At 38.7% G+C, this 22,812-nt stretch overlaps 1 protein-coding gene across 1 annotated transcript in view; it reads right to left on the minus strand.

The window, feature by feature from the left end:
• Positions 1 to 1,391: 1,391 nt before the first annotated feature.
• Positions 1,392 to 22,812, minus strand: part of ANKRD12 (ankyrin repeat domain 12) — a gene marked incomplete at its 3' end in the record, with an annotated part of 109,845 nt that continues 88,424 nt past the window's right edge. The window contains exons 9-13 of the mRNA XM_079717028.1: positions 16,818 to 21,526; positions 9,758 to 9,856; positions 4,369 to 4,512; positions 2,219 to 2,314; positions 1,392 to 1,577 (exon numbers count right to left, since the gene is read on the minus strand). Of these exons, the coding sequence (XP_079573154.1) occupies positions 1,392 to 1,577; positions 2,219 to 2,314; positions 4,369 to 4,512; positions 9,758 to 9,856; positions 16,818 to 21,526 (5,234 nt within the window). The remainder of the gene's footprint in view (positions 1,578 to 2,218; positions 2,315 to 4,368; positions 4,513 to 9,757; positions 9,857 to 16,817; positions 21,527 to 22,812) is intronic.

The following is a 22,812-nucleotide window of genomic DNA, read 5'->3' on the forward strand; positions in this document are numbered from 1 at the left end:
TGTTACAGGAGAAACTGGACTTTTTCTAAGTATATTGCTAATTATTTTATTAAAAACAGATTACCAAATCTTATTTTAATTATAAAATTTTGAAAATTATATGTTTTGCATCTTGATACAAGGAAGAAATACAACATATTAATCAATATTTCATAAACATTGCAGAAATCGATCAGAATATGCCCATTTCTTTTACCTATTTTGACTACCAAATATCTCTTTTTTGAGTACTCAGTTGTTATTTTAAAAGTGCAAAGGTTATTAAGCTTAGAACATTATATTTAAGCAATGTAAAAAAGTTTTACAATGATTTAACATGACCAATAAAATTTATTAAACATATTTACATATATTCACAGATTCTTTCATATTTGAATATTAAAATAGACATTTACAATTTCAGAATTTTCATTCAAAGGCATTTTTTGGGGGAAGAGGAGAATAGGCTCTATTGTGAGATGAAAAAAGAGCTGTTTCTTTGCATGACTAATTCTAAATAAAATGTCCAACATAGTAAGTCATAGGTACTATCCTGGGAGACTGGTATGAAACACCTTACACTACCGTCAGGCATTGCTATGGAGAGAATTAAATTATAGGAAGCATGCAGTATGGCTAAGTCACAGTCTCTACAGTTCTGTGATGGAAACAAGCTAACTCAGACACGCATGCCTTATTTAAAAGTCCTGCTACCTCAACACACTATCACTACACTCCATACCATACAAACTACAACTTTGGTCCTTAAACATTAGACAAAACAGTTTTACAATTATTTCTTTGTATATGTTTTGACTACCAATCCTTTTGTATACATTCTGACCATTAATTACAAGATTTACATCTGCACAATATGTATAAAATAAGTTATTAAAAAGGAAGACAATATTAAAACTTTCAAAAAGAAAGCTGTACAATTAACTTACAGATATAATAAACTGAAGAAATTTTGTGCCAAGTTTTCCTTCCACATTAGAAACTATTTGGTAGGAATTGAGCCTTTTAGTTTGCTGATCTGTTTTAGTAGAACTTGACAGAACCTCCACACCCGTGGTCACCTCGTACATAGAGCACTAACAGCTTCCAGCGCCATTAGCAGATCCTCAGCTCCCTAAACATCTACCTTGTCTGCCAACGTGCTCCAATGCGATAGTCACCTTTCACCAATATAAATAATAGTTTTCAGTTAGAAACTGCTTGGATCTAAGATCCAAAATAATTCTTTTCATTTTTAATAAAATGACAGTGTTTACTACATCACCAACTTTAGCTGAACTTTACTAATAGCTGTGAAGGCATAATATCATATTTTTGTCAAAAGGCAGTATTCCATAGTATAATACTCTTAAGCCTCATTCATTTAAAACACCACCACCAGGAAGTCACGGCTGCTATATAGGAGTCAATTCAAAGTCATCATTCACATCAACAAGGGGAACATAAAACTCCTGAATTTCATAAATGCTGATAGATTTATAGGTGGCAGGATCAAGTTCCTGGAGTTTGAGCTGCCATTCTAACCTCTGGACGGCATTTAAAGCTGCAGCTTCATGTTGTTGCCTCATTAAAAGACAGGTCTATTTAAAAGAAGAGAAGAATTCATTGATTATTTATTACAATTGCTTTGTTTAAAAATTAATCTCATGCATCGTTTCTTTAGCGTATAAGATGGATATACTAGGGTATGTGAAGCTTCTGAGTTACACGTCCATTTCTTGTTTACCCTGTCTGTATCCATATGCCAAATACTTATGGACCCACAACTTCACACTCATCTAACAGACTTTAATTTGAAACTGTTCTTTCAAGCAATAAAATTTCAAATTATCAGAAGAATCAAGAAAATCTAAGGAAAAGTGATTTTTGAAATGATTCAAACCAAATAATTTTCTTTACAGATTACTTGCAAAATACATTTCTTCTCTTCTTGTTCTCCCCTCTTTCACATGTTGGAACTATAACCAGACTCATACACTGGATAACAAATATGAAGATCTCCATTAGAAACCACTTTTTCTGTGGTAGCTGCACCATGTATATGAAATTGGACCTGAAAAAATGGGGGGTCTTTATCTTCCTTTATCTTCCAAAGTGCGACAGCATGAGGATTCACCACTAACCGGTCTTTCCTTTCCTAACCACTCCTCTCTAACACAGCTACAGTTTCTGTTTATGAAGGGGAAGTATCCAGTTAAAGTGAACTTCTAAACATACATACCTTTAATTTGTCAAATTTATCGTCCACATCTTGTAACCAAGACATGAATTGTCTTGCATTAAAACGATCCCTCACAGAAGTTTTACTGTCATCAGACTGAAAGAAAACATTAAAATTGTTGGATATTATAAAATAAAATAACCTACTTTAAAATCTATATGCCATTTTATCTTTTTATGGTATATTCTACTTTTAAAGGAATGATGAAAAGTATATTTCAAAGAAAGATAACATAATCTGAATATTTTAAAAATCTGATAAAGTATTTCCATACTGAGATTAGTTATTAGAATTATTAGGATGCTGGGTTTAGTTATTAATTAAATAGAATCCTACCAATCTGTGTCAGAAATGTCTCAGAAAGGCATGTCATATGAAGTATTACATGCCTGTGACTTCTTATCAAAGCATAATTGGTTATGAAATTAATTTTAATGTTATCGTTTACCACATGTAGGGAGAAAAAAATGTTAAGCTGGGAGACAGGCCTTTGGGGCTGACATTTCTTCCAGGACCAGTCCTTTGGAGTGCTCACAAAGAAATTCTATACCAACTCTTAAGAATACCAGTTTTGGTATTCTTTTAAGATAGGCTATATTCAAATGTCAGCTTTGTATCTTACTGTGTAATCTCGAACTAATTACATACTCTTTCAATTTTCTATTCTGTGAAATCGGGTAAAAGCACCTCTTTTTTTTTTTAACATCTTTATTGGAGTATAATTGCTTTAAAATGGTGTGTTAGTTTCTGCTTTATAACAAAGTGAATCAGTTATACATATACATATGTTCCCATCTCTTCCCTCTTGCGTCTCCCTTCCTCCCACCCTCCCTATCCCACCCCTCCAGGCGGTCACAAAGCACGGAGCTGATCTCCCTGTGCTATGCGGCTGCTTCCCACTAGCTATCTACCTTACATTTGGTAGTGTATATATGTCCATGCCTCTCTCTCACTTTAAAAGCACCTCTTTTAATCTTGTTTGAGAAGTGAGAGTCACTAAGCCCTTGTTCTAACGCTTGGGCAATGGGAAGCACTGGGTCTGACAAACAACTGCTGCCGTTACTGCTGCCAAAGCTCTGACCACCAGCACCATCGAGGTGGCATCCAGGCAACACAATCACACTACTCACATTCTTAGCTGTTACCACTTCCTCCTTGGTCTTCAGGTAAGACCTTTTGACTATTTTAAATTTTATTATTGAACCTTTTTTATTATTACAAGTTTATTTTGCAAAGGAAGAGGTCTGATATGAGAATGGCTAAAGGATGGCCCAAGCCCCTACCCAAGGAAGCGGACTTGTTCCTTAATCCCTCAGCAGCTATGCTCACCTGAACAAGCCTGCTCCTCAGTGGAGAGACCGTCTACCAACTGTAAAGCCAGCCGTACAAGGGTGGGTAACAGGCCCACAGTCATCCTCAAGACGATGACTAAGTTCTTCTGCCCTTCAACTATTAGGTGGCTTGTGGCCTGATCCTTTTTAGTCTCTGATTTGGGGATCATTCTGAGGGTTTATTGGGAAAATTCACTTCTTTTCAGAAATTCTCTTTATAACCCATCTGGGACTCCCCCCCCCTTTTTTTTTCAGGTAAGAAAAATAAAGTCCAGAGAGAACTAAGTAACTTTCTCTGTAATATACTGCATATACTTTGTGTCTCTATAGTTTGTCTGATTTAAAACAGTATTTTCTAGTCTTTTTTGGTGATAATCCTTCACTGTCTATGTTTATACTTTTATATTCTCTCTTATGACCAAAGAATTTCATTCTGGTTTATGAAGCACAAAAAAATTCTGACAACTGATGTCTAGTTCTGAATTCACGTAATTTATATGTGGCAGTAAACTCTTTTCAAGCCGTAGCTATAGTTTTCTACAGTTGTATTAATTTATCCCAACAACATCTAAGATCCAAACAAAGCCTGGCCCTCTCTCAGCACTATCACGACCTGGGCTCCACCTGTCGCCCTTTCTAGCTTCCAGCAGCTTCCACTTTAGAAGCAACTTACAAGTTATCTATAAAAAGCACTTTAGGGTGAAAGAGTTCTCTCTTTTGAGCTTTACTGATTGTTGAATTCATGTTTCTTCTGAGGACCCAGATTACCAAAGGTGCCTGCTATCCTAAGAGCACTAAAGGCCATGGCTAGTCCTTTACCTGGGCGTCCAGTGGCACGCTGTACACTTCTGCATCCAGGAGAACAGTGCATGCGCTGAATGGCAGTGTCTGATTTGCCAGTGTTCTTGCAGCTCTGTAATGAACCCGAAGAACTTCCTGTTCATTGGATACAATGAGTTTTTCCTAGTTGAACAAAGAATTAAAAAAACAACAACAATTCTTCAACCACTTGTTCTTCAAATAAAAATAAAATCACTTAGGGCTTCCCTGGTGGTGCAGTAGTTAGGAATCCGCCTGCCAACGCAGGGGACACGGGTTCGAGCCCTGCTCTGGGAGGATCCCACATGCCGCAGAGCAACCAAACCCATGCGCCACAACTGCTGAGCCTGTGCTCTGGAGCCCGCGAGCCACAACTGCTGAGCCCGAGTGCCACAACTACTGAAGCCTGCGCGCCTGGAGCCCGTGCTCTGCAGCAAGAGAGGCCACCCAATGAGAAGCCTGCACACCGCAACGAAGAGTAGCCCCCGCTCGCCGCAACTAGAGAAGCCCGTGCACAGCAACAAAGGCCCAACATAGCCAAAAATAAAAATAAATAAATAAATTTAAGAAAATAAATAAATAAAATAAAATCACTTGAAGTGCTAAAGAACTTCAATCTCTGAGCAGTTTTTCTTTCACAGTAAGCTTGAGAAATTTGAGAACTCCAAGAGTTCCAAAAGTATAAGCAAATTTCCTTTCCAAAATCAGCAGTCTCTTTTCAAAAATCATCTTAAAATGTACAATGATGGCTTTTAGTATACAGTTGTCCCTTGGTATCTGCGGGGGATTGGTTCCAGGACCCCCCCCAGATACCAAAATCCATGGATGCTCAAGTCCCTTATATAAAATGGCATAATATATGCATATAACCTACACACATACTCCCGTATACTTTAAATCATCTCTAGATTACTTATGATACCTAATACAATGTAAATGCTGTGTAAATTTGCCAGTGTGTGGCAAATTCAAGTTTCTCTTTTTGGAACTTTCTGGGATATTGTTTCTTGAGTATTCTGATCCGCGGTTAGTTGAATCCATGGATGCGGAACCTGCAGATATGGAGGGCCAACTAAATTCACCAAGATGTTCAACCATCACCACTAATTCCAGAACATTTTCATCACCCCAACAAGAAACCCCATGCCCATCAGCAGTCACTCTGCATTCCCCTACTTCCCCTGACAACAGCGACTCTACTTTCTGTTTCTATGGATTTACTGATGAACATTTCATACAGATGGAATCACATGGTAACTTGGTCTTTTGTGACTGGCTTCTTTCACATCACATGTCTTCAAGGTTCATCTGTATTGTAGCGTGTATCAGTACCTCATTCCTTTTTACCACATTTTCTTTATCCATTCATCAGTTGATCGTCTTTTGGGCTGTTTCTTCCTTTGGGCTATCATGAATGAAGCTGCTATGAACACTCATGCTCAATTTTTGTTTCAATGTATATGTTTATTTCTCCTGGGTAAATAACTAGGAGTGGGACTGCTGGATTTTAATGGTAGTTTTATGCTTAACTTGCTGACGAACTGCCAAAATGTTTTCGACAGCAATTGTATCATTTTATGTTCTCCCCAGCAATGTATGGGGTTCCAGTGTTTTCACACCCTTGCCCATATATGTTATTGTCTGTCGTTTTTATTATATCCATTCCAACTGTTCTGACGTGATACACCATTGTGGTGGCAGCTTCTCTTTTATAATGAATATTTCATAGCAACAAACACACTGTACACTAATGCTAACTACAGTTGACCCTTGAACAACGTGGGTTTGAACCGAGCAGGTCCACTTATACATGGGTATTTTTCAAATACGTATGACAGTCCTACACAATCCACGGCTGGCTGAATCCATGGATGCAGAAATGTGGATACAGAGGGCTGATTCTAAAGTTATAAGTTAATTTTTGACTATGCGGGGGGGTTGGTGCCCCTAACCCTCATGTTGTGCAAGAGTCAACTGTACTTGTAAACCTCTGACAAGCACAGTACAATCCTGCCTTAATGTGTTAAGTGGGATCCAAAACTTCCACTTATGTAATACACAGTCACTCTTTTGTAAGGTTAATGCCAATCTAGGCAATCCTCTGCATTTAGCAGATGGGAATTCCTGAGGTCCAGCTGCAGACCTTGGCCTGTCTGGAAGGCTGGGCTGGGAGAAGACTAAACATGTGGCTGGTCTCGTCCCCACCATGTTGTCTATTCACCCCTCAACTGACAAGAAATTTATCCTTCCCCCACTGGAGAATGCAGGCCACATTATATCCAAATATGCATTACTGTAGAGTTTTTCTGTATTTATAATTTAGTGAAAAGCTAAAGAGACAGTCCTATTTAACCTGCTATAAATTGTTATGTGATAAATGACACTCAAAAGAGAAGAGTTAAGTCCAATACTTATAATTTATGAATTTAAGTGCAAGTTTAAGGTGGGACTTTAAGTGATAAATATCCAAACACGTGGTCAGATACTAAGAAAAAATAGCTAGAAGAAAAAATACTTTCTAAAAAGTTGGCTGAGGACTTCCCTGGTGGCACAGTGGTTAAGGATCCACCTGCCAATGCAGGGGACACAGGTTCGAGCCCTGGTCCAGGAAGATCCCACATGCCGTGGAGCAACTAAGCCCGGGTGCCACAACTACTGAGCCTGCATGCCACAACTACTGAGCCCACGTGCCACAACTACTGAAGCCCGCGCGCCTGCGTGCCTAGAGCCCGTGCTCTGCAATAAGAGAAGCCACCGCAATGAGAAGCCCGCACACCACAACGAAGAGTAGCCCCTGCTCGCTGCAACTAGAGAAAGCCTGTGCACAGCAACAAAGACCCAACAACACAGCACCACCCCCCAAAAAAAAAGGTGGTTGTAGTCCTGCAGTGATAAAGAGCAATAACCAAAAATCTTTTTCACCATACAAGAAAGAAATACATTAAAAAAAAATCCATTTAGTTTATTTATTTATTTTTGGCTGCGTTGGGTCTTTGTTGCTGTGCGTGGGCTTTCTCTAGTTGCGGCGACTGGGGGCTACTCTTCGTTGCATTGCGTGGGCTTCTCACTGTGGTGGTTTCTCTTGTTGTGGAGCATGGGCTCTAGGAGCACGGGCTTCAGTAGTTGTGGCATACGGGCTCAGTAGTTGTGACTCGCAGGCTCTAGAGTGCAGGCTCAGTTGTTGTGGCACATGGGCTTAGTTGCTCTGAGGCATGTGGGATCTTCCCAGACCAGGGATCAAACCCGTGTCCCCTGCATTAGCAGGTGGATTCTTAACCACTGCGCCACCAGGGAAGTCCCAGAAATACATTTTTTAAGTCAGACCCCCTCCCCTAAGATAATTAACAGAGACATGTGGCTTAACTGATAGCCTACATATTCCACTTCAGATCATCATTCTTAATGCTGTGTCTTTGAACTTCTAGAGCAGAGCCTCTCAAACAATGTCTTCTGAGAATGGGCTATGCCTCTCCCAAAGTACTGCCTTCCTCTTAGCTCCTGGGGAGGCAGGTAGGATACGAGGTGGCTCTGAAGTCAGGGGCTCTTGGGGAGGCAGGTAAAGGGCCAGGGGCTCTGGTTGCAAGATTTGTTCATTCATTTAGCACAGTATTCAAATGTTATCATATTCTATGGGAAAAATGCCCTCAGAACAGAGGTTCTTAGCCTTTGGTCCACATACTCCTAAGAAGCCTCTGGACAGAATGAGGGGAAGGTCATCTGTGAACCTGAAAAATTACGTCTTTATTTTTGCTCACCTCCAACTGGCATTTCTTTCAATTATCAATGTAGGCCACAAACCACAGTGATGTCAGAAGTATTTGCAACTTTGTCATCCAGAGAAATCACAACTATTTTCAATTCCTGTTATAGTTGTTGCAAGTATTGCCCCCAAGTTTTTATACTGATTTCTTCTTTGAAATTCCAATAGTCATTAGACCTGCTACTGTATGACATGTGATGGCAGCTCTTCCATGTAGACACCTGTGCTACACGACACAGCTGGCCAACTACCAACCAGTTCTTCCCACTGTAGAACCAAATGGCAGAGTTATTTGTTCTCACACTGGTCAGACTTCTAAGCTGCTTTCTAGTTTTCTGTAATTCTAAATTGTTTGCTGGTGGATAAGTGGAAGGATGTGAGTCATTTTCACTATTAAAGTTCTGCAAATTACACAGTTCAAACGAGAATTCTAAACTGTCTGTAAGGCAGCACTGCTTTTGTAACATGGTTAGATGCATAGATGAATATATACCAGGTGACTTCACACATGCCTGATGGCTGAAACAGCTATTGATGTGGGTTATATGACCTAACTTCTTACTGCTAACAAATCGCACTGACGTGGGTCATGCACAATGTTGTAAGTTCTCTTTCAGTGCTTCTTTTTTTTATTGCTTTTCTCTCTGTAATGCTATAAATTAATTTTCTTCATTTAAAAACATTATTCTGAGGAAAGGTTTTATATTTACCAGGTTGTTACAGGAATCCATGGCACAAAAAAGGTTAAGAACCTCTACCCTAGGAAATCAATCATGTATGAAGCAATTGCATACAAGGTTTTGCTTGTATAAGAATATGTGTGTATGTCTGTAAAGAAAGATCATAGCTTACATCACATTTTCAGAAAGTCCCTGACCCTCCCACAAAAAATTAAGGTGTTATTATTTTTGTCAATCCAAGTTACTCTGATGATTTCTATAAATAATTAGATAGGTTTTTCCCCCTGTCATTTCATGCCAAAACTAACCACCAGGGCTTCCCTGGTGGCGCAGTGGTTGAGAGTCCGCCTGCCGATGCAGGGGACACGGGTTCGTGCCCTGGTCTGGGAAGATCCCACATGCCGCGGAGCGGCTGGGCCCGTGAGCCATGGCCGTTGAGCCTGCGCGTCCGAAGCCTGTGCTCCGCAACGGGGAGAGGCCACAACAGTGAGAGGCCCGCGTACCGCAAAAAAAAAAAAAAAAAAAAAAACTAACCACCAGAAACTGGAATACTAAAGCAGAACCTAAAAGGACCAATGAGCACAACCTTGGTAAGAGTCTGTACTACAGTAGCTGGTACCAAGCAACAATTCCAAAGCTTGGAAATCCAAATGTCCAAATAGGAATGCACTGCTACAGTTCTGCAAATTTGGCAAACAATAAGGAATTATTAGAGATTCTTATATCAATATATCAAATATATACTGAACATGAATTGTAACATGGGAGCAGCTATCCTAAATCAGGCTTAAAAATTCTCCATCTTATTGCATGAGCACAAGATAAAATCAAACCATTTCCCAAAATGGGTTTAAATAAGGAAGAGTCACTAATAAAAAACTGTAGGCAATTATAATCTATTGTTAAAATAGTTATTTTTGACATAAATGTAAATTTAAATATTTCTTACCCTTTCAATACTGTGTTGCAAACGAAGTTTCATCCTTACAACTTCCTGTTGTCGAAAAAGCTCTTTAAGTGGATCTGACAGGGAAGGTGGTGGTGTAATCTAATTTTAAAAAAAAAGTTGAAAACATTAGATTTTATTTACAGTAATCAGCTATTCCTATAAAATTAAAACTTTTTAGTGTATAACTTAATGAAAACATAAATTCTAATGTTCTTTGAATTAAATAATATAGTAACAATTACACAACTGGTTGTTACTTCTCAATTTCAACTCTTTGAAACAAAGCAGAGCATTCCAGAAAACTCAGATGTTTTCATTCTGAGGCCACAGCAAATTCCAAAGAGCACATTAGGACTAAGGCAGTTATTTACCATATAGAGACACATTTTAGAGCATCAGTAAGTGATAGTTCAAAGACAGGGAGGAAGGAGTAACAAAAACACACAAAACACCGAGCAAACAGTCCTAAAGACGACAGCAGTCTGAGGGTATAGTAAGTGAAATCCCTCTGTAGACATGATAAAATCCAAACACTAAAGTGCTGTGTTTTACATTTAGTGAATTAACTCTTTTATAAAAATACCTGAAATTGTTTTCTAATACAGTTTTCGTTTTCAAACTTTATTATATGTGGTAACTCACTTTGTCTATCCATGCTCCAAAGAGCTTATGTTTAGTTCATCTCTAAATTGATCATTATAGTGAACTGTGCTTTCTGGTAGATGCTGGAGGTTAAGAAAGCTGACTCAGGGACTTCTCTGGTGGTCCAGTGGTAAAGAATCCGCCTTCCAATGTGGGTTCGATCCCTGGTTGGGGAACTAAGATCCCACATGCCACGGGGCAACTAAGCCTGTGCACCGCAAACTACAGAGCCCACGCGCTCTGGAACCCACATGCCACAACTAGAAGCCCGTGCACCGCAACGAAAGATCCCGCATGCCTCTGCAAAGATCCTGCGTGCCACAACTGAAACTCAATGCAACCAAAAACAAAACAAAACAAAAAAGAAAGCTGACTCAGTCTATGCATACACTCAAGCGTTAATATAAAGAGACATCCAAGTATGGCAGTACCTGTCTGTGATCCCTGAATATTCTCCCTCTACCTCTTGGGAGTATCTATATCCATCCCCCCAAGCTTTTAATTGCTGTCAGCATATTAGAGTGAAGTAACAAAGGTTATCTGAGCACATTTTGGCACAGTTTAATAACTCTGGGGACTCTTCTGAAGGGGGAACAAGCAGATACTGTGTGCTTCCTGATGTGGTGCTACAGGGATTACGCAGTACTATACAGGAAACACTCTTGCCAAAGACACAAACCTGGATCCAATCAAGACTCTATTTATAAATAGTAAACAGTTTATAGGAATCATGGGGAATTGAAAATATGTCAAATAACAATCAGTTGAATCAATGCAGAAAATTCTACAATACCAATAACTTACTGGGGCTGATCATTTTTCAGGTCTCTAATTGCAGTAATGCATTTGATTTATGTGTCTGTAAACTTCTTTAAATTTAATAAGAAGAGGCAAGAGTAGAGTTTGGTGCTATTATTTTAGTTTTGCAAAGTCATACGGGCGTCCTTCAAGCAGCACAGAGGACAAATATCTACTCCTTTGAGACCGGAGTGTCAGAGAAAGCTTCTTTGAGAGGGTAATGCCTGAGCTCTATCTTAAAGGAAGAGCCAGAGTAAAGAGTTAAGAGAAATGAGTTGTGGGGAAAAAAGAAAGGGAAAGAAGGGAGGGAGATAATTCACACACGAGAGGACAGTATAATCACCAGCATGAGAACACTCTGGTATCAGGAGGCAACTGCAGGCTGTCCTGAGTTCCTGGAACATAAATGTGAGGGCAGGAAGGGTGGGATACAAGGCTGGAGAGGGCAGCAGGGCCCCAGTAATAAAGCTTGTAGTCTGTTCTGGAAACAGCGTTTCTTCAAGCATGACCCACAGAACACTGGGTGCATAGAGATGATTTACCGGAAACGGTCCCAAGGACAAGTAAGTTTGGGAAACACTGTATATATGTACTTATTTAGGTATCTTGTAATTAACAAATTAAATTTTAATAGTTCTCAGAAGTTCTACAGTGAAGAAATCTATTTATTTTTAGATAAATGGTGTTTCCCAAACTTATTTGATCATGGAAAACACCCCTCTCTCCCTACTGGAGAAGGTATTTAATGAACATACTGTGGAACACATATTATTTTGTAACACATTAGGGTAAATTTTGTATGTAATGGGGAACCAGTGGAAGGTTTTAATAGCTCACTGCTATATTTGGAGAACAGATATTAGGGGGACAACATTGTAGGCAAGGAATTAAGGAAGCACATCACTGTTACATTGGTGTTAGATGAGGAGGGAGTGGAAGAGATGGGAGTCTAAAAATGCGGGTAACTGACTGATTTAGGATAAAAGAGAGGGAGCAGCTGAGGACCTGTAGGTCCTTAGCACGAGGACTGGATGGCTAGTAATAGAGACCACAGGAGGGGACACAAGGAAAGAGAAGCAGGTTTGGGGGCAAGTTCAGTGCTGAAATGTTGAGTCTGTGGAGCTATCCAGTTAGCAAAAAAGAAGCTGAGGAGCGAGGTTTGGGCAGAATATATAAATTTGGGAATTCTCAACATATATCAATCTATAGAGAAGTCTCTATATGGAGACTTTTGAGGAAACTTTCCTTTTGCTGTTTTCCTCATCTACCTGTAAGTAAATCAGGCGTGGAGATTTTGTCTTTTTTAGCATCTGTGAGTCCCAGGAGTCTCTAGAACAGAAGCTCTCTTGACAGCTTCCTTGGGACACCCTTTCTTCTCATCACCCACACCTCCATCCCTCTGTAGGGTTTCTGTGTATACCAGCTTGTGACAAGTCTTTTTCTTTTTTTCCTCCCCCGTTCATTTGAGTTTTGGGAACCTGACCTAAAATGTTATTTTTCTTCCCTTTATTTCCTCTGGAAAAACAGCAGCATTCTGGCTAAGTTTTAAGAAAAGCATGTGATAGAAGAATGAACACGTAAGTGGACTCTGCAGACAACGTACCACGTTTATTAACAGGTTCTATAATCAGATTACATAGACAAAGCGAAGAAACCACTTTGACAAAAAGGCAATTAGCAGACTGAAAGGAAACAAATGGATAAAATATTGGTAAATATGAAAAGTAATGTAACAAAACAATTTTTGTTATTCTGGTCTTTATTACTTTTCAAAAACTAAGTTTCAAATAAACTAGTTTTAGTCCAGTAAACTCAAAAGTACGGCTTTTTATGAGCAAAAGGTGGAGGGTTCGCATATTAGCTCTAGTAAATGTGACCCTTAAAGTAATTTTGAGCTGGGTAAAATAATGGTAACCTCTTAAATCTGTACAATGTTTTAAAGTTTTCAATGGGCTGTGGCATACACTATTTCAACCTGCTTTGAGGTGGGGTAGACATTATTGTTTTACAGATATCAAAACTAAGGATCAGAGAAGTGAAGCGAATTCTTCAAGATCACATAGGTGGTTTGCAGCAAAATCTAAACAAACTCATGTATGCTACTTGGAAATCTACTACTTTTTCTACTACATTGTACTGTGTGTTTCTCTACTTTAGTAATTCTCATTAAAAACAAAGAAAAAATTCCCTACTACATCCAGAAATAATTCTAAGCTCTGTTTATAACCCCTTTTGAAACAACACTAAATTCTAATTTAATTAAAGTTATATCCCCAGAACTGCTGCAAGGGGATTAAACTTGTATCACATCATCTTTGCAGGAATAAGCAAAGCTGATAGTAAACACAGGCATGCATAACATATACACAAATATGCATCACACCAAATACACGTGTATACATACATATAGGTATCAGTAGGCAGATAGTGCTAAAAGGGCAACCTAACACGGTTTATTAGAAATTGTTTTTAGTGAAACAGTTTGTAAAAATTTCTAATTTAAATGTGTTCTTTATAGCTTTATCTATATTTCAACCCTATGATACAAATATAGTTCAGTTCAAAGTTCTTATCCTTTAAGGAGAAATAAAGGAAAAAAGGAAATTAGCTTTATATTTTTTGAATCATTAACAAATTATCTTGCTGACAATTTGAAAGAATGACAAATTTATTTACAACTCTATTCTTTTAAATCTACTACTGTTTACTATTAGTAGAATAATATCAAAATCTCTGTCCAAGATTTAAAAGGCACTTGCATCAGGTATATTCCACGAAAGCGGGAATAAAGAACCACCATTCCTCTAACTGTCTGATCTCCTCTGAGCTGGGCTTTGAAAGAAGGAACATGTGCAAAGGCAGGCTATGAACCGGCAGGGAATGGCCTGGGGACCACCGAGTACAGCAGGGTAGTAACCACAGCCAAGCCTGCATGGGAGGACCGTGCATGGGAGGAGTGGGGACTTAGCTTATAGAAAACTGCGTCTTCTTTAGATGTTTAGCCAGGTAGTCATGAATCATATCTGAGTTTCATATAAGGAATCCAGACAATAAGTAGACTGACTAGCCTAGAAGAGACTGGACTAGAACCTATGGCAGCTGCTCAGAACGTCTGTTTTGCTCATTTCTGATATCCAGTTAGCACTATGCTTAGCACAGTTATTAATTACATGCATATGCAATTTTTGAATATCTGATTATGCTATATTCACATGTGTGATAATGCAGTAGTCTAAGGAGGTCATGAGGTCCCTGTATGACAGTGGTAAGAAAGAAGAGGGGAAAGGAAGTGAGATGAATCAATAGGACTTAGTGACTGATGTGACAGGAAGGAAGAGGGGAGGGTTGAGTTTTGGGTTCCCAGCCTGGGAAGTGAGATAACAGATAATGATGGTAACTGAAGCAGATGGAGCAAAAAGAGCACTTCTGAGATAAGATAAGCATGTTTGGTATTGGACATAATGATTTTAAGGATATTGTGGGACATTCAGGAGACGTCCAGAAGCAGCTAGACACATGGTTATGGAAATCAGTAGTGTATTCGGGGCTGAAGATAGATGTAAGACTAATTCTACAAGAGATCAAAAGTGTCGTAACCTTTAATTGGATTATAGCTCAGAGGGAGAGGCAGACATGTTAAACAGTTAACTGCAACATAACAGGGGAGGTATAAGGAAGACACAATCAATTCTGGTTGACAAGACCTTGCACAGAGGTGACATCACAGTGGGTACAATCGATGGAAGAGGAGAGAAAAGCGGGCCCGGCAAAAACAACATTTTGCATAGAGGGAAGAGCGCTGCCAAAGAACCCAAGTAGTGAAACAAGAGATTCCAAAGAAGAGTGAGTTCAGTTTGGCTGAAACACTAGGTGATTTGGATGAGTGGTGAGAAGATGAAGCAGGAGGGGTAGACTGGGGTCAGACTGTGAATGAATGATTATGCTGGGCTTAGATATGGGTTTTATGTTGTGGGCAATGGGAAGCCAGCTAATCACAGCTGAGATACTCCAATAGGGAAACAGCTTTTTATTGCTTTTGAACGGACATAAATTTAACAACAAGAGAGAATGCTCCAATAGAAAGAAACTAGGAGAAAAAAGAAGTGAAAGACTTGCTGCGACGTTGAGAGTGAGGTAATGACGAGGGCCCTAAACGAAGGCAGTAGTAGAAGGTACAGATACTGGAAGGTAGAATGGTCAGAATTTGGTTTCTACTGTGGGTGTCCTCACTAATAAATACAAATTTGTTTTGAAGGGACCGGGTAGTAACTCATTCCCTTTTGGTCTGTGTGGGTCTGAAGTGGGAGTGGGTGTGTGGTTAGGCCCTCCCTCCAAGAACGCGGGGAGCCCAAGGTCACATTCCTTCCCTGAGGGTAGACTCCCCGTTAGCAGCTCCCGCAGGTGCCCTGAGTCACTGTTGCACCTGCATTTATTTCAGTTCACCTGCTTGCTCTACCCGCTTCCGATTCCCTCACACACACAGGGATTGCTCACAGTCTCAGAGTCAGCTTCCTGGGGAACCAAGCCCATTACAGGTGCCTCCGGTCATTTAGGTGATGATGCCCAGGAGGCACCTATATTTGAGTCTAGAGATCAACAGAGACGATATGGCTCAACAGAATTTTTTGGGACTAACTGGTGTGTGGAAGACTGCTGAAACCACAGAAAGAGACAGGACCTCACTGAATGAAAGGTGCCTGAAAATTTGATTCCTGGAGAACTCGGATGTTTAAGGAGTGGGCAGAGGAGCCATAAAAAGATAGAAAAAGATTAGTGAGGCAAGAGGACCAGAAGAGTGCACCATCAGGAAAGACTGGGGAGTGGGGGGGAACTTTATGAACAAGATGGTCATGATATCAAATATGACAGAGATCAAGCAGAAAGAAAAAGGGAGAGGCCAAACAATCAGGCAATTACAAGCTCACTGGTGAGCTCTGTCAGTGCACATAACGGTGACAGGAGGAACAGGAAGTGACAGAGAGGAGACGTCAGGCACAGACCACTCTCCAAGGTGCGGCAGTGAGAGAGGCTGAGCTAGACAAACTGTGACAGGCAAGGGGCAACCTTTTTCTCCCTGGGATGAAGGAGACCCAAATATGTTCAGAGTGGGTGGATAAAGGCCAGTGGAGAGAGAAAAATGTAAAATATATTAGCAAGAAGTGTTTTCATAGAGGAAGGTTCCAGAGAAGACTGGAGGGAATGGGATCAAAAGCACATGGAAAGGAATTACCCTGCAGAGAAATAAAAGTATAACTCCTTAGGGTTGAAAGAAAAAGCAGGTAAGGAACAAAATACCATGGACCAGTGCTGTTCAATAAGGTAGCACAGCCTACACACGGCTACTGAGCACTGACTGACACGTGGTTGGTCTGAACTGAGACATACTGCTAGCCCACTGGATTTCAAATACTCAGCACCAAAAAAAAAAAAAAAAAGATTATAGACTATCTCAGTAACTTTTCTATATTGATTCTATTTTGACACTGAAATATTAAAACTAATTTTGCCTGTTTCTTTTTACTTTTTAAAATGTGGCTACTAGAAAATTTAAAACTATACATGACTTTCGTCACATTCCTAGCGAACGGGTTGCAGGTGTGTATCAAGTGAGGTCACTTACTGTGGGGATGCAGATCTTGCTTAAAGGGTTTCCATCCAGGAGATACGATCCATTAAATGTCACATATTCATCGTAATACTGAGGTGCTTGAGGGATAACACTACACAACAATTTGCGTTTTTCTTCGATTTTTTTCCTTATGTGCAAGTATTCAAAATACGGATTTGCTCTCTCTGAACTGTACGGCTGGATCTCGTCTAGTTTCAGAGAGTCCACGATGGCTGCCAGAGACTGCTGAGTTTTCTCTTTTGCTTGCAGTAAAGAGGGACTTGCTTGCACAGGCTGAGGCACTCTTGACACTTTCCTTTTCCGTGGGTGGTGAATCTGAGGATCATCCTCCTCAGTTAATCTTATTCTTCCTCTAGGGGATGAAGACTCAGCATCTTTATCTGCTAATAGTGTACAGGTAGCAAGAATCTGTTTGCTTTGATTTGCTATTGTATTTGCTTTGTTTCTAGTCATCCTTTGAGGAATGTGGTTTTCAGTTTTATCATCTTCAGCACTTTCTTCTAATTCTACTTTAACTAAGTGTCCATATCTGTGCATTTCTGGTTGAGCTGGTTGTTGTGAATGGTTTTCCAGACTCGATAAAATACTCTGTTGTGATTCTTCATCTTCTATGGAAAGCAAACACTTTTCACTTTCAGGACAATGTTTTGGATTATCCTGTTCATTCAGGTTTCCTTTTGGCATCCCTGCATTCATTTCACATAAATCAGAATCACACTTATCATTCAAATGAGTCAAAACCAAACTCTCCAGTTTGTTTTCTTTTTCATGTGAAATAACCTGAATATCAGAAGTGCTATTTTCAGCCTCATGGCCACTGGAAGACTTATACATCAGTTTGCTAAATGCATAATGTGTATTTGGCTGGGAAGAGGCATCACTTCCATTAAAGTCCTTTTCTGATGGTAATACAGGCAAAGTATTAGCTTTCTCAAAATTCGGTGCTGTTTCTTGAACAGCGCTTTCAGAGAACACTGGGACAAAGGCATCTGTCTTTTGAACATCTGTTAGGATAAAAGTATTCTCCATATCTTTTGTAGATTCATTATCAGTATCTAAAACAGAATTGATAATTTGAATTGCATTTTCCTGTTGTAAAATACCTGGCTCTTGATTGGCAACATATGACAAAGATCTATGCTTAGATTCAGCATCTGAAAGTGATTGGCTGTGAAAAGAGCAAGGTTGCTGTGAAGGGAGAAAGGATGCTGGATCCTGAGCACAAGTGTTTCCTGGCAATTCAGTCTGGTGCAAGGATACAAAATCAATATTCTGTTCTTTCAATATTTTGTTTTCAGAATTACAAAAACCCTGAACAGAGGAATCTTGATCAGGTGTAGTAGAATTTGGGCAGATGAAGTCACTGGCGCTTAATGACTCCCGTCTATCAACAGGTATTTCCCATGATTTACTTTGGATCACACCAACCTGATTAGACGGCTCTAGATACACAGGACTGTCCATCAAAGTGCCCACTGCAGCAGTGTTCTTTATACCATTTGTATCAGCAGAAGTATATTTGCTGTTTACAGATCTAGTTGGAGAGGCTGCAAAACTGGAATGTGTGTTAGACGCACTTGAAAGTTCTCTTTCGGGCACATCCGAGGGTACCTCAGGTTTGGGAGAAGGACAAGCATCTCTTGGCACAACTAAGCCATCTTGACTGCTTTCTTCTGATATTGTTTGGAAGTGTTTTGTATGTTCGCAAATAACAGATGGCATGCTACATCTTCGAACTTCTGCAGTTGGTCTCCCCTCATTTATAACTAGTTTAGCATCTTCTACCAAGGAGGACCGGAGATGGGCTGTTGGAAGTCTGCTTGTATACGATGCTTTAATCCGCTCTGGTAGTTCAGCCAGGCTATCCGACTCCCTTTCATGAAGGGCAGGAGATTTGGCAATTGACAAAAACGGTGACTGGGAAAAGGACATTTGGGAATCTGAACCCTCTAACATAAAGTCTGAGTCATACTCCACTGGAAGCCTTGGGGTTGTCACTGTAGTATGGCAAGAATCTTCTGAGCTAGCCACTGAAATCATGGATACAGACCTGGAGCTGAGACCTGGCTTTTCACTTTCTGATCTAGGAGATCTGTTTAAGCTGTTATCTGAAACAAAGGATGACCTGCCTAAATTCACTGTATTTTTGGTGTCGACAGATTGTGACCTGTTACTTACAGCATCTTTGCAACGTTTCTCCTTGGTATAAGCATCAGTCAACTCTGAACTCTTCGACCTAGTAAGTTCTTTATTTTTGGACTCAGCTGGTACATGCTTTGTTTTTTCTTTATCTTTTACTTTAAGTTCTAAACAATTACGATTTCTCAACCGTTCTTTTTCTTTTTGCTTAATCTTTTCCTTGTGTTTTCTGTGCCACTGCTCTATTTCTAGGTCTTTAAGGCTTAGCATCCGTTCAAAGCTGGTCTGCATTAAGTCATCATTCACTAGCCTCTTTTCTTTGGGTCGAGTATCTTTTGATGCTGGTGATGACTTAGGTTTAGGCTTATCTGCTTCGGATTTTACTTTGAGTGAACTACTTAGTTGAACTTTATCCTTGTGTTTGTCTCGTTCTTTGTATCTGTCTATATCTTTATCTTTTTTGTCTTTTTCTTTACCATCAGGAGTTCTCAAAGGCTCATCTTTTGTTTTTTCTTTAAGAGAGAAAGTTTTTTCATGTTGTGCTTTATTGCTGTCTGCTATACTTGACCTCCTCTCTTCCTGGAACTGTTTGGAGTTAGTTATATTTACATTATCTCTAGATTTTTCCTTTTTATCTACCTCCCTATCTTTTTCTTTATTTTTGCTTTTTTCTGATTTAGTATACTCAGTATTATCTGATTGTTTTTTTTTTTCCATCAAGTGCTTCTCTTTGCTCTCTGCAGGATGTCTCTCTTTTTCAAGTTTTTCTTTGTCATGTTTCCTATCTATCTTTTCTCTACTTTTCTCTCTGTCATCAGTTTTTTTAACGGTAGTAATGTTTTTTATCTTCTCACCTTCTTTATGGCATTTTTCTGTGTGATGTGAATATAGCTTGTCTTTTTCTTTTATTCTGTCAACACATTCACTAGGATCTAATCTGTCTTTCTCTGACTTATGCTCATGTTTTATCTTCTTCTCTTTTTCAGAATTTTTTCTTTCAGCCTTCTCAGCGTCCTTTTCTTTACTTTGAAACCGTTTCTCAGATTTTTCCTTACTTTCTTTCATATGCTTTTCTTGTTTTTCAATTTCTATTTCTTTTTCCACTGAATGTAACCCTATAGACTCTTCACTGGCACTTATACCTAAAGAACTGAATTCTGTTTCTTTATCACTTGGTACATTCTCTCTCTCATCTTTCAAATCTCTTATTTTTTCCTCCCTAAAAGATTTCTCACTTTCCTTTTTAATCTTTTCTCGTTCTTCTTTAAAGTTCCTCTCTTTGGAGACATGTTTTTCCTTGGTTGATTTATCCTCTTTTATGTTTTTCTCCAACTTTGATTTTTTTTCTAATGTTAGGGACTCATGTTCCATACTTAAAAATAGATCTTCAGTTTCATCACTTTTAAAAAAATTCTCTTTCCAAAATTCTCTATCAAATTCCACACTCCGTTGCAGCTCTTTAGCACCATCCCTATTTTTGTATTTTTCCTTTTCACCTTCAATTTCTTTTTTATGCTTTTCTTTTTCCCTTTCTTTATGTTTTAATTTATGCTTTTTTAATGTTTTACCCTCTTTATCCATTTTTTTCAGCGTGCAATCTGAGTTTTCAAATGTTGGACTGTGATCTTCATCCTTTATTTTGGCATTTGACTTTTCACCAAATTCTAAGTGGAAATCTTTCTGATGTTTGTTTTTTTCCTTATGCTTACAAGATTTTACACTTGAACTTTCTGGCAAGAATTCAGATTCTATATTATCATACCGAACGAGATCAGGCTGTAATGACATTTCAGAACTTCCTGGTGATAAACATGTCTTAGAATGTTCTTGTTTTAGTGGTGTTGACTGCTTTTCACTGAGTCCACAAGAATGTTTGGGAGATTTACCAGTGGAAATATGAAATAAATGTAATGAAGTATCATCTTTTGGGCTAAAAGATTTCCTAAAATTCCCCTCCTCTCTGGTCTTTTCTGAACAATCTAGTGCAGTATTAACTGTCAAGTTTGTTACTCTGGTATTTTCTTTCCCCTCTTTTTCTTGCTTCAGCTCTTGGTTCTCTTTATTTTTGTTCTGGTTCTTTAATTTTCTTTTAACTTTGCCTTTCTGTTTGTGTTCATTTGAAACTCCATATTCCTTTCTGGTCTGTATATCAGAATTCGATGTTTCAGCGACAGAACATGGAGCAGAACACTTTTTGTTCTGAAGAATTTCTTCATCTGAACTTTCAGAACTTGAATACAAAACCCTAGATGGCTTTTGTTTTTTACTTTTAAATGATTTAGGATAGAAAGCTTTTTCCTGTTTTGCAAATAAGCTACTCTTTTCTACTTGAGCCTCGTTCTCTCTTCTCAGCTCTTTCCTAAGAATGCGCCTGCCATCGATCATCTTGTTTACTGCTTCCTCCTCGTCATCTTTGAACTCATACTCATCAAGGGCACATGGAAGAGCTGCTTTACTGGGAACTATTTGTTTACTTTCACAGATGAGAGAGTCTTTCTCTGTCTCAGAGTCAATATTTTCATCAACACTGGAAGGATTTACAGACCGAGCCTCTTCAGAATCTAGAATAAGAAAGGAAAATCTGCTGTTAGTCAAGAGACAACTGTCAGAAAAGTAAGACTGAGAGAAAAATATAGCATATACATCAAATATTTTGAACAATTCAAAGAAAAAATTCATATTTATATGTAAATAATACAACAGCAATATGTAAGAACTCTGCTACAGTTTTGTGGAAAAGCTTTATAGAGAAGCTGCTTCTGGATGACACCCTGTGACACTTCTGAAAGCACACAATACACTGGATTTACAACACAGATACCAAAAAAAGTATCTAATATTAAAATGTATGTATAATATAATGAAGAGGTTCATAACTCAGGGGACTGGATTCAGGAAAACACTGGCTACTAATGTTATGTAAAAAAAAATTTTTTTTGGCTGTGCCATGTGGCATGTGGGATCTTAGTTCCCTGACCAGGGATGGAACCCGCCCGCATCCCCTGAAGTGGTAGCACTGAGTCTTAATCACTGGACCACCAGGGAAGCCCCCTATAAAATTTTACATATATGTACATTTTCTTTTTTCCTGGAGAAAGAATATTTAAGTAAAATTCTTTGATGCAAAAAAGATTAACGATCACTAACTTAAAGGGTTTATAATTAAGTAAACATCACAGATGGTTTTATATGCTTCAGAATTTTATTACTAAAAGCATAAAAGAGCAAATGATTCCCATAAAGGACAGAACTTGAATAAAGGTGAATGGTTTTAACTATACAAGACACATGACTATCTGCTTTACTATCTGTTAAAAAAAAAAAAAAAGAAATATATCCCCCAATTATACAGTCAAGATTATAACAGATAAATTGAATAGATACATAATTAGAAAAAAGCTATTTTATTCTTTAGTTTTTTAATTTATAGTTTATTTTCTTCCTAGTTGGGCATCTTTTCTTAGCTGAAATGTACATTGCATACATGGGGCCTCCAACTGAAAAGAAAACCCAGAACTCTAAGAAAACTGAGGCCTCTGACCAAAAGAGGAAAAAACCAAACTCATTATAAAAAGTAACCAAACACTTTTTTGGCTAAGTATTTAATAATATTAAAGTTATAAATTTATTTTAATACATCAAGCTTCCTCTAAAGTGATCTAGCTCCCAAATATTCTCTTTACATGGAAATTCAAATTCCAGAAGCATTTTAGAGTGTCTGTAAGGTTTTCAGCACTGGATAGGAGCTGTGGAGAGATGACAATCTTATTTTTGCAGAAGATGTGGTCATATTCTAACACGATACTATTATTAAGTGCCAATGAGTGACACGGTTATATTGACATGT

Source organism: Hyperoodon ampullatus (assembly GCF_949752795.1).
Source record: "Hyperoodon ampullatus genome assembly, chromosome: 13".
Taxonomy (NCBI): Eukaryota; Metazoa; Chordata; class Mammalia; order Artiodactyla; family Ziphiidae; genus Hyperoodon; species Hyperoodon ampullatus.